The sequence below is a fragment of the Zonotrichia albicollis genome, chromosome 4, assembly GCF_047830755.1.
Source record: "Zonotrichia albicollis isolate bZonAlb1 chromosome 4, bZonAlb1.hap1, whole genome shotgun sequence".
NCBI classification, from domain to species: domain Eukaryota; kingdom Metazoa; phylum Chordata; class Aves; order Passeriformes; family Passerellidae; genus Zonotrichia; species Zonotrichia albicollis.
Window position 1 is genome coordinate 37,835,016 of NC_133822.1, and position 12,969 is coordinate 37,847,984.

The 12,969-nt window shown below is 37.4% G+C and overlaps 1 protein-coding gene across 4 annotated transcripts in view; it reads right to left on the bottom strand.

The window, feature by feature from the left end:
* Window positions 1–12,969, bottom strand: part of NR1H4 (nuclear receptor subfamily 1 group H member 4) — a 36,283-nt gene that overhangs the window by 1,335 nt on the left and 21,979 nt on the right. For all 4 annotated transcript variants that reach the window (XM_005480718.3, XM_014271095.2, XM_074539554.1 and 1 more), the window contains 5 exons: window positions 11,709–11,842; window positions 11,096–11,194; window positions 10,441–10,540; window positions 9,340–9,486; window positions 596–709 (listed from right to left, as the gene is read on the bottom strand). In XM_005480718.3, the coding sequence (XP_005480775.1) occupies window positions 596–709; window positions 9,340–9,486; window positions 10,441–10,540; window positions 11,096–11,194; window positions 11,709–11,842 (594 nt within the window). The remainder of the gene's footprint in view (window positions 1–595; window positions 710–9,339; window positions 9,487–10,440; window positions 10,541–11,095; window positions 11,195–11,708; window positions 11,843–12,969) is intronic.

The window sequence follows — 12,969 nt, forward strand, 5'->3', positions numbered from 1 at the left end:
AGAAAATACTTGTATTTTTATTTTGTTCGTATGGAAACGTGTTTGAATACTTGGATTGGGAGGAGAAGAGAAGGATGGGATTTTTGGTGTAAAAAAATTTCCTGAGATACAATCACTCAGAGAGTGATGGAAATGCTTCACCTTCCCATGTTTCATGAAACCTGGTTTGGAAACCTCCCAATAAATTCTGAAGACCTCCATTGCCATACTCTAAGTTATTCTAAGTTATAGGTTTCCCAATTCCCCTTTAAAATAAGTAGCATTCCACAGTGGTCTGTGATGATGTGCTTATGTAGCCACATTTGGGGTTTTCTGAAGGAAGAAGCCTGTTTTGCTAAGCAGTGAAGAGATACACGTAATTTTTAAAAGAATGTTATTTAAGCAGTTTCTTCTTTGTATTCAAAATCAAAGGGTGTAGCAGGACATTTGGAGTTTGCATTTCTGTGCTTTTTTTCTGGTTTAACAGCTGAATATAGAGAATGAGCATGCACATTGACTTACTCCATGCAGAATGTAAGTTTTTACAAATTTCACGTTCTGCTCCTCATGCTTTCTTTCCAGAACCACTAATATTTAATTCTGGATGAGAAGTTACCTGGAGACAGGATAACTATGGCTGTGAGCAGTGCATATTCTTCCTGTGTCATCTTCAGCTCTCCAATGCTTTTATAAAAATTAAACATGGGAGTTATGAATTCATCTGAGATACCTGTGAGAATGAAAAAATTGTTATAATATGTCTTAATTATTGAAGCACTCTGGTTTATTGCTACACAGAAATTATTTAATATTTCATATTGACTGTCTTGGTGAGTTAAATCTACTACAGAAATCATGATGCAAGACAATTAGTTACAGAAGTGCAAGCACATCCTTGTTTTCCAGAGCAAACTAGACACAGGCAAACACTGGCAATTTCTTTTTGCATGGTTTCAAGGTCTTTCTTTCAAACAACTGATTTCACTCTGCAGGTTTGTCCATCTGAATCTTCAGGACAAGTCCCATAGGTGGTTTCCTTGTCTGCTGATAATCCTCATTAAGAAGCAGACCCTGTGTTCCCAGTCTCTGCATTAGTTATGTGGAAATCTCTCAGGGTGTATGGTTTAATTCCAGCCCAACTCTACAGCCAACTGCCTTGGGCAGTTGCTTCAGTTGTCTCCATAAAGACATTTAATTACTCCTTTTATGTAGCCTGAAACTTTCATCAGGTCTAGGATTACCTGCAGTCCAAGATCAACTTGCATGCAACTACTACTACCTTAAAGCATAAAATAATGTGTTCTAAAATACAGAGTCAAAAATAGCTACAATCCAGGCCTATTTAAGAATATGATCATGTGATTCACCATCAGCAGAAGCCTTTAGGGTTTCCAAACTAAGGCCTGCCAATGGGACTACTTCTTGCTGACTTTGTCATCAGATCACAATGTTCTTAGTTAGCCTTGAATTACAGATGTACTCCATCCTACTCTTTGGTGTAAAAGAGAAGTCCTGTGACATCAAAATTATTCCTCTTTTAAATGATATGTGAGTCACTCAGAGCAGACACTAAACTATTGACAGCAGCTGCTTGCAGCTCTGAAGCAGTGTAGACATCCAAAACAGTGATTCTGCAGTGAGAACCTTTCAGCCTTCCTTGGCTGAAAGGATGGGAACCTCTTTGGCTCCCACAGATGAGTGCCACAGGATCTCTTGTAGATTTAATCTTAATTTTGAGCTGTTCTAGGAGAAGTCTTTATAACTTCCTTTGGAAGCCATGTGAATTCATGTGAGTTTGAGCGTTGTGTACAGCACCAAGCCAAAGTCCAGGACTGGTGCAGTTTAGAGTGCCCCCAGTAGGCAAAATTCAAACTGAAACTCAGCATGTGGAACTCAAAGAAAGGAAACATGAAGTCACTTGACTCAACTATGAAACAGTCACATTTTGCTGTGACAGTGAATTTACTTCAAGTAGTGGAATAGTTGTGTCCCAACAGTGAAGGAATGATCTTGCAGGGCGGTGTGTATTTCATGTCTGAGTCATGTTTTTAAACACATGACATGAGCAACCCATGTTCACTTCAGACTACAAGCCACAAATCTTGTTTCCTTGATGAGTTCAATACTACTAAGTCAATTAAAGGGATATATATGATGTGGGTCAGCTTGTCCTGTAGAAGTTACTAACTCAGCTGGCCCTTCTTTCAGGGCAAGCAATAGTCATAGCATCTAATGTGCTGCGAGACTTATGCTGTTAGTCATCAGCATTAACTACTTAGAATTTTGAATACTTGTAATTGCTAACTTTTGGGGAACCCCCTGCCTCCCTCTTGGGTGGTTTGAAATGCCAAGGTTCCTTATAATATGTAAGTAGCACATATATACGGAACACCAAAGTCTTAACGTTTGCATGAAAGTAGAAAAAAAAGAAGTGAAAAGCTGGGCCCTAAAGCAGCGCAAATTAATTCCTTTAATGGAAATGAGTAGCTCAGCGGCAACATGAGAAAAGTCTAAGACAAAGTTGATATTTTTAGAAGTCTCTGTGCAAGGTATTGTGCTGCTCAATATTGTGGGCACAATCATCTTGACAGGAAACAAGAAATGGTAGGAAGTGGGCTGTGGCTGACTCCCATCATTTGTTTCTCATATTCATAAATTGAAGGTTTTTTCTCTTTTTTCTTTCGAAGGTCAGGCTAGCTTTCAGCTGGATTGATTTATTGCTTTTGGTGACCCCAAACTCCTCAAATCCTATTGTCTGTAAAGCAGAAGTAGGATGAAAATGGTGCTGGCAAACAGGATATGGAAAAGTAGTGAGGACCTAAATTCACATCCTCACTGCTCCAAACAATGCCTAAGCATGCAGTGAAACAATCCCTGCCCAGAGAGCTTCTAAGCTAACATTAAGTATGGAAGGGTAAAGCAAAAAATGAGTATAGATGTGAAAGCAAATTAAATTACTGCAGAGAACTCTGCATTAGTGTACTGCAAACAAAGAAATACAACCATAGAGATGAAAGGGAATTATAAAGGGATGCTTGAGCAATGCAAGTGATTTACCACTTTTCCAAGGGAGAACAGAACTTCAAAATCTTTAAACTGATATATGTCACAAGACAATTATGAAAAAAAAATCCATGAAAAATGAGCAATTTTGGAGCTAGGATAATGGAATCTTTTCTCTTAGTAGTTTTGCTGTCATCCCACCTACGCTGAAGTTTCCCTGCTCTCAGTTCATCTTCCTGCATGCACGTTACACAAATTGCTTTTCTGTCACAAGAGGGAGCTGTTTTCTAATGTGATTCTAAAAGCTTCGGTTTGGATTTAGTAAACTCCAACAGAAAGAAAAAAAAAAAAAAACAACGAGGAAACACAGGAAACAGATGTTTATAGCTCTTACTTTTTTTTTTCCTAGCTACTGTATGAGATGTTGCCACTTCAGATTATCAGAACAAGAATTAAAAGTGATTTGTGCTTGTAACTGGAAAGGCTGGAGAAGTGAGTTACATGGTTTTCCCAAAGTCATTACTACAAATTCTTGCTCAAAAGTGAAAAAAAAAAATCAAATAAATGAAATTATATTTCTGGCTTCATTGAGAACAGAAAAGTTAGTTCTGCCTTACCTTCTATATTTAGATCAGATGAGAGCCCTGTAGAGTGCTGTCAGGCAGGCAGAGCTTCCTGGTCACTGCTAATAGTGCCTCCTTCCTAACTTTTCTTCAAAAAGGTTTCAAAAACTTTATTTCATGCAGCATTATGGCAGTAAGAGCATGCTTATCCTTCACATGCCATTGGGCATCTTTCTGTGTTGTACAAATTACTACCTAACCCAGCTCAGCCACCTGCAGATGATACTGCAGATCATTTGATTATTTTGTTGTGTTCAAGCATGTCTGGCTGTAAATCCAAGTGTGATCACTGGGAAATACAGGCTTTACTGAGTGCAGCTTTGCAGCATCAAACTAGAGCAGATTTAAACCCATGAACATTATTCATTCAACATCCCTTACTTGCACAAGTTCATCCCCATCTGTAGTTCAAGGCACAACATTACTTTAGATCTTGTCTTTTTTAGAGTTTTGTTGCTATGATTACTCTTTAAAGGTAAGATGACTGATACCTGATATCATAAGGTTTGCAGTTTCAGGCCGTGAATAATTATCTGTTTAACATAATTCTGGAATATGTGTATTTACTGTGATATCAGGTCAGTATTGCCAGCTTTTTGAGGCAGCATTCTCTCGTCTACTTTGGCTGTGTTGCAAAACTGAATAATTAATCTATTGCAAAAAGAAAGCTTGAGAGTAAATGCAAATTAACAGTAACTAACACTGTGTTATTAATATAGATAGAGATCATTTTTTCTTTATAAACATTTAAACATTAGTGAATATGAAACCAAGGGTATATTAGTAGCTGCTTTATGCAAATAAAATATTCTAATTACTCACAAACTTACACTTTATCTTTCACATTGTTCTATTTACCATAATTGTTTTTCATGCTGCTTATTAGCTCTCCCTTCTGAGCTATTCGAATGCATAAATGGTGCTTTAAACACTGACCAAATTCACCCCTGAGATGCTGAGTGCCAAACCAGGGGAAAATCTAGCCAGGAGAGAAGACACATCAGAGCAGGGGCACATTCTTTTCTGTCTGCCATTATCTTGTAGGGGTTAAATGGCCAACTTAAATGAGATTTAGCATGTGTTGAGCAGAACTCACAACCGAGTACCAAACTCTCATCTTCTTTAAAGCAAACTATAGGACCTCTGTTAAGTCATAATTGCAAGCAAAGAAACCTTAGTTAAAAAGAAAAAACCAAACAAACAAACAACAAACCCAGCCTGTAAGGAGGGTGCAAATGACCTTTCCACATACCCTCCTTTAGCAGTGGCCTGAGTCAAGAGTCAAGGGAGAAATGTGGTCTGGCACACACTAGCAGCAGCTGCAGCGCCTTGAGCTAGTCTTCATAGGCAGAGTCTAAAAATGCTTTTGGCCTCAAGAAACACACTTATGCAGAAGGAAAGAGTTTGGGTTCCTAACATCTGTTTTGCTTTCATGGGTATAGATCTATTGTGTAGATATGGTTTAAGTAATTTTAGCAACTTTAATTGTGGTTCAGGTACCTAGAACTGGATGACTCAGTGTGGTAGATTGTGCAGGAAAGGTGTGTGGACAGAAAAGCTCTTTCCTATATTTTGCAATTTAGAGTGGTCTAAATTTCCTAATGTTTTGGGCAGTGTGCCAGTTCTGCCTTGAGTCACAGGATGATGTGTCCTTCCACGAGAATGCACATGACCATTTGGAGGGTTAGACACTTTGGACACGTCAGGGAAGATCATTTTGTTTCTCTGCACAAACCCCAGCACAAGGGGGGCTTTGAAGAACCACTCTTGCTCAGTACTAATAACCAAATTATAATAAACACGAGGGCAATGGAAGTTATTCGGTATCCATGCTCCAATATCAAACTTTGCTTTTGGTTGCAGGAGCCTCTTATCCAAATCAGTGGGAACTTTGTATCCCACATTCGATGGCAAGAGGTGGCCTCTTGCCAATGCTTTGAAAGTGCGGCTATTTCTTTTTTTATCTTGGATCTGAGTGTACTTCAGCACCTGTACCCCATCCAGGAAGGCAACAGTGTGTTTCACAATGTCAGAGGTCCTGCTGCCAACTTAAAATTTGGGTCCAGATTCTTCCCTTTCTGTCAATATCAGTATTTTATTTCCCAATACTCAAATTCCTAGAACTGCTCTGTAGAGTAAAGTGACGAAATAAAAATCTCTGTCTTTTCATGACTACTGAAACCTGGTATCTTTAGCAAAACTACAAATACTCACAAAGAAAAATTTCTGTATCTCAGCTCTGTTTTTTAAAAAGAGTGTACTGCTCAATGATGGGGAGAATTTACTTTCAAAATAACAGAAAAACACCAAGCATTAAATTACTAGAATGTCAGCCTTTCACAGAATGAGTAAATCACAATATGGTATATGCATAGTGAACCATCAAATAAGATGAGTAAATGGCAACAAATCTCAGTAACACTAAATTTAAATAGTCTGTATTTCTCATTAAGTCTCAATATTAGGGTGTGTAGGAGAGGATTTCAGTCACAGGAGCACCTAATGCAAGAATTTTCCTAATGGCTTACAGAGAAAGACCATCAGGGCTCAAACAAAGGCATTCTCTGGGGTGCAGCAGGACTTGAGCAATATGCACAAGCTGAGAAATAAAAATATGCCTCATCAGCATGAGAATGAAAATGAATGCTGATAATGCTCAAAGGTCATCACCACCAGATCTCTGACTTCTTTATCAGGAAAAAAACCCCAAACATTCCACACAAGCAGAGCAGAGAAGACATAAATATTAATAGATGAGAGCAGCTTCAAAGTGGACATGGTGGCAGGTGACAGAATGCAGGACAGCTTGTGACTTTCAGGCAGAATCACCACCACCCTCCCTGATTTTATGGATACAGGCATCAAAGCTTGACAATAGAACTTCTGTGATATTCAGACATTATTCTCTACCTAAAAATATACAGACAGAAATTCTGACTACCAGCAATAATTTATGGCTGCTGGCATGACAATGTTTAGGACATCACTAGGAGCCATAAATAATTGTGATGCTGTTTTTTCATTTGCTACCTATAATTTTGATTTTCCAACTCCCATTCAGCCATCACTGAATTTCTTCTGATGCTCTCTGTTGTCTTTGTATGTTTCAGTTTGCTGCATTTAGCCTTTTTGTTTCTGTGTTCATTTGTTGGTTTTCCAGTGAGGCATATGGAAAAAGAGGAGTTTAATCTCTTGTGGCCATTCTTGTCTCTTGGACCAGTCTATAACATGATAATGGGCAGCTGCAGCTTTTAGTAGCATTTGTCCTTACTGGTTAAGACTGGAAAAGATTGTTTACATTTCTACTCTAATGTCACATTTGGTACAGGCTACCATGAAACGTAGAGCCCTAGTGTTGAGTTCTATGACATTCAGGGGTGTGAACTGCAAAATATTTAATATTTTTAATATTGAATACTTGTAATATTTTATTTTACTGTAATTTATATTGCATATTATTGAAATAACATTGAAAGCTGTATCTGTAAACAATGATAACAGAAGAATTTGGATGCCTTTCTATCATTTTGTTTAAACTTTGACACATGAAAATAATGAGTATTTAAACTGCAAAAATAAGCTATTTCTATAGTAGATATTTTAAAACTATTTCAAAGTTTAATTTATTTAAAACTTAAATAGGTCCAGTAGCAATAATTAAACTAGAAATGCAAAGATTTACAAGCTGCTTTTTTTATTGTCACAGCCCCATTAAATGCAGCAAAGGAAAATCTTTTAAAGTAGGTTTGCATTTGCACTAAGTAGAGAAATAAAATATATGAGTTCTTTTATTCTGGCTATAAATAGAAGGAAAAAATGCAGTCAGCAGCAGTAAGCTGGATAATACACATTATCCTTTTGTAATACATGGGGGGGAAGTTCTAACATCAGAATTTCCTCTTATGTCTTCAATTTGATCCTGGCTTGAGGGAAGATATTTTAGAAAGCTTCTTCCAAGAGCAAGAAGATACATATTTGTATTTATACATGCACACAGGTTTAAAAAGTTATTGTGTTTCATTTCTTGGGAATTATTCAGCCCAGGTTTTTGTTCTAAGAGTTTGCTTTTAATTTACCCTGGAGTTTTTCCCCACAGAAAAAAAAAAGAATTGCAGGAAACATGCCACATTTGTTGCTTGTCTTGAAATTTCTACACAAATTTCTTCTAAATTGTTCTACACAAAATGTGGGGTTTTTTTAAATCTGCAACATGACAGGTAAATAATACTGAGGCAGGATACAATGTTGTATTCCAGCAGAAAATGAACAGAATATTTTTACATTATGACTAAGGAAAATTATTGGTATGACATAAGGGCTTATGCAATGCAATGTTCTGGATTAAAGTATTTCTTGCTTTTGTGTTTGCTTTTTTTGTTTGGGTTTTTTTTTTTTTTTTTTTTAATGACTACCTGGAAAAAAGAAGCTTCATACTCATTGTACAGATTAGAGAAGTTTTCAGTAATCATGTTGCCATATGGATTCATTTGCCCAAAACCTATTTTTATGAAAAATTTGGGTTATAATCCAGTAAAAAAAATCTCTTAATGAAGACATTTGGATCTGTGACAACTCATTACAGTTTCCAGGAAACATATCTGGCCTTCTTGGCATACTGCTCTGCCTGCAGAACCTGGACCAGAAGTTATTAAAATCACTCTGGAAATCACTGTTTCCAGTCCATCAAATAGTACCCTCTTATAATCAATGAATATGAAAGAAATAGAAAAAACTACTAATTGTAATGAGTGTGCCAAGCCAAAATAAATACATATGTTCAGCTAGTGAATTATTCTCAAGTTTTCTGAAACTTTTCAGTGGATCAGCTATGTAAATATTGGCTTAATTTTGCCTACATCAGTAGTAGTTTCTGAACTGAGTTCAAGCCCATTCCCATGACTAATATTAAGGTTACATGTTCTTCTGTCTCTTCCCCTTCCAATCCTTAAAAAGGAAAGTCAGAATGCAGAATCTATAGACTGACTCTCTCATTCAGAATTGCTGATCCCTTTGAATATTCATTGATAGGTATCTGAGGGTTGGATAAATCTTGCTGGTCAATACTGAAAAAGGCAAACATTCAGTATTGTATTGGTGGAGCACAAAGAATGCATAATAATGTACAACACAACTTCTGCTCTAAGGAACAAACAATATCTAGCCCCATTTGGCTTTTCATAATTATTACAATCTATGTCTAGAACCAGTGGAACTTATCAGAGTCACTGAGCTTTCAATGGACTTTAAGAAGAAAAAAACATACTCAAAATCTGCTGTATTTATAATTCTTCTATGTGTGATTCAATTTTGCCAGAACAACCCTAAGAATAGGTGCTTGCCTTCAGTCATCTTCAGTAACGTCCTAAAATATTTTTTTGTCTTTTCTGCTTATGGGAATTGTCTTTGAAAGCATAATTACCAATACTTTATGTGAACAATTTGAAATGGTAGTAGCTCTTCTTCATCATTCTTTCATTCTTATCACTGGAAACATGCACTAGATTTATTTGATGTAGCATTATTCATAAAATTTGGAAGGTACTTGTAAAGAATCCTTTACCTTATGAACTTTAGACTCGAGGCTCAGTTAGATTTGTTCTAGTTAATGTAAAGAACATTCAGATAAGTCTGTCTCAATGCTATTAAACAATCTTACCAGCTTCCCAAGGGCCAAATGCTGACACAGAAGTGGAATGGTGTGGTTTGGTTTTGCCTCATTGAGCAGGACACCTACCACTATTGCGGATTCTCTCTTCCAGGAGGACGGTGTGTCCTGAGGGAAGTTTCCTGCTGAAGATCTCAGCGGAGCGGAGGAACATGGCTTCTACTGCTGAGCCCTTCAGCAAAGCAATCTGGTCTTCATGATCAAGGGTTTGGAAGCCTGAGGACACATTAGAGACAAATCAGATGGCAATAGAAACAGCTCCCACTTCTTTCTGTCCTGCAGTTCCTGCCTGTGAGGTGCCACACATCTGCATAACCTCCATGCTGGTGTCAGTAGGCTTGCTAATTGCTGCAGACATTCAAAACTGGACTTCAGCACATGACACTAATTTGAACCTCCCCAGATTTTATGAGGATTACACACGTATTTCAGTGTTCATGGTATTTTAGAGGATCAGCAAAGGGTGGTGGTGCATAACCAATAGTGAGAATTTTGTCTAACCTGATGTTGCTCCATAACATCTCCTGTTGTGTTTCCACCAGAGCTCTCTACATTCCTTCCCCACTGCCATGCTGCTTTCAGTGTTACAATGCACCTTCCTTAGTTAAAGGGACCTCTACCATAGGCCCAGTGTTCAGTCTTGAGGTAACATGAACTTGAGAGTTAAAAAAATGCTAATAAACTCAGATTTTCAGCACTTGTCCATAACACACTATGCAAGGACCATAAATACTGGTGCCACCAACTAGAAAAATTTCTTGTGTGGGACTCACAATTCAGTGGGTGTCATAACCTAGATGCATTGCTAGAAAAGCAGCAAAGGGAATCAAGTAGAGTCTAGCAAGTGTTAGTGGTAATTTAGAGGCAGACTATTTGGCACTGCAGCAATATATAAAAATAAAATCTCTCTACAGACACAATCCCTTCTCTGAGCATTTTCTCTGTCAATAGCTAAAGGGTGCCACATCTTGGAGTAGCAGAGTTCGGATTGTTCAGTCTACTATTCTTCTGACCACAAAGCACCTTTTCTTTATTCAGTACCTAAACAGTGCGTAGACGGATCAGGGATTTTTAAATAGTCTTTAAAATATATGCAAAGCTTTCTAAAAGGCAACACACAGGCATACAAGCATTGCAATAACAAATATTTCCCCAACACCCTGGATGTACCTGGTAGTTTTTTAGTGAATTCCACAAGAACCTGCACGTGACTGGTGGCCATTTCCGTTAAAATCAGAAAATTTCCTTCAGCACTGAACTCCTCATTCAACTGTTGAAAATCAAACCAAACAAAATCTGGTAATTTTCACTGACATTTCCTATTTAGGAGCATGAAATACAAGAGCTATTAGACTGGACCAAGCAAAGGTTCCACCAAACACTGTAATTTGTCTCCAGTGTTGTCAAAACCAAGTATTTTGGAAGGCAGCATAAAAAGTAGACAGTGTCTTTTACTCTAGAAAACATTTTCAAGATTCCAGGCTGGTGTCTTTACAAAAAAGGAAGCTTGACAGCAACTCAAACTCAAATCACTGCCTACACTGACAATGGAGAAAACAAAGCTCCAATCAGCAAAGGTTAGATTTGATCATAAGAGTCTTATTCTACAGTTGTAAGATTTTTCTTAACATTTAAGTTTCATAAAGATGTGGTCTAATTGTTGACTGAATGGGAAAGATTCTGCCCCACTTTCAGCATACTTAAAGTGTAAGCCCACAGTTTGCTCTACTTACTACACCTACTTATGCTGACTATAAATATTTTTGCCTTGTAGTCCTCAACTTCATTATCAGTGTTTCAAAAATGAATTTGTCGGTATACTTACTAGCTTTTTTGACACCTCCTGGGGTATTTGTTGTTTACTGTATGAATCCATAATATAATCAAGAAGTTTCTGCTGCTCTGGCGTAAATTCTACCTTCTCCTATACTGGCAAAAAAAAAAAAAAAGCCCATCATGAAATGCAGTCATAGTAATGATGTAGCATCTCCTGCTTTAGGCAAAAGCTATACATCCATTTTTCACCATTTGGAGACTAAGGAGATAAGAGGTTTGCTTGTCACTGAGGCTCTTACAGAAGTGTACAGAAGAGAGGTGTATAATGTTGTTAAACAGCATAGGTTCATGTGGTTAATTATCAGAAGGAAATTATTAGCAAATAACTAGGTATGTTCAAGTTTTAATATCACACCTCAATGTATGTGATATTTGCACCACAGAAAAGATACTGCATGGATCTTACAGATGCTTTACAGGGTTTTGACTAAAAATATCAGAACTACATCTACACTCAAGGTATTTCCTTGACTTAGTTGAAGACAGAGTTTTAATCAACGCAGACAGCTCCAGAGGGTTTTCAATACCCTTTATTCACTGTACTAGATGCACTTAACAAAAATCACATCACCAGTAATGAGCTATTACAAGAATTCTCTTACCCTATATATTTTAGTTGTAGAAGTTACTTGTTTCACATCATGGCCTTCGTTGTCTTCACTGACTGTCTGATCTGGGGGCTGCTTCACATTTTTCCGTAGCCTTTTTGACTTGCACTGTATCTCTGTTAAGAGACCTAGGACACATAATGCAACACAAAGCAATTGGATTTATAAATGCCTGAGGCACTGAAGAGGTACTTAGACATGCCCATGGATGCCCCTTACACCAACAGCCCTCTTACCTGTGCAGATCATCTCCTGAACGTGTCACTATCTTTGGATGTGATCCTACTGAGTCAAGCTAAGCACACACTATGAGTGGTCTTCCCCACATGGAGCTTATCTGCAGAGCAAAACAGTTGGGTCTGCTGGCCCAGAATCCACACACTGAGCATGTCAGGGTCTTGCCTTGGACCAGATCTAATCTATTCTTACAGGCAAAAAAACCCATTAGTGCTGGAAGTATACTGTATTTGTTTCAGTTTTATAGAAGAGAAAAGCCTTTCCTGTGCTCCAAGACCTGAGCTAAAGTGCAAAAAATAGGAACAACTGGAAGACTGTCGTCAAAGTAATGCTCTTTTGCTCTGATCCAAAACAATGGTGGAGGTGCAGCTGTTCTTACATGAAGGGCATTGGATATTTTCAATAATCCTCAAGCAATATTAGGTCTGTTGTGCACAGTTTTTGGAAAGAAAGCCCACACAGAAGAGGGGATCCTCAGGCTTCAGTGGTCTACCTCACTACACAGGTAGACCAAAGCTGAAAATGTAAACTCAGACTGGCAAAATACCTTTAAAATGTATTTAAGAAGTTACCCAGCTGGTCTTGTCATTTTACTTTTCCTTGTATTAGAGAAGTGCATAAAGCCGTGATTTGACTATAGAGTTTCACTTGCAAAAAATGATTTTTGAATTTGTGGCATGGGATTTTTTTCTTCTTTTTTTTTTTTTTTTGTTTTTTGTTTGTTTTTTTTTTTTTTGGTTTTTTTTTTTTTTTTTGGTTTTTTTTTTTTTGTTCTAGACTACATTTCAGTACTTTGAACCAGGAACCATCCTTGTTTGGATGTCCTATAAACTATCAATTTTCTTGTTCTAACAAAAGGAGGGAACAGTAGGTACCCTACACAATCTGTGGAAGACAGTCAGAAGTCACAAATGAACAAGTAAACACCTAAGTATTCATCTAAAAATAAACCTATCTATTTTAAGCACAGGACTTCTTTTTTTCTCTTTCTTTCTTTCTTTCTTTCTTTCTTTCTTTC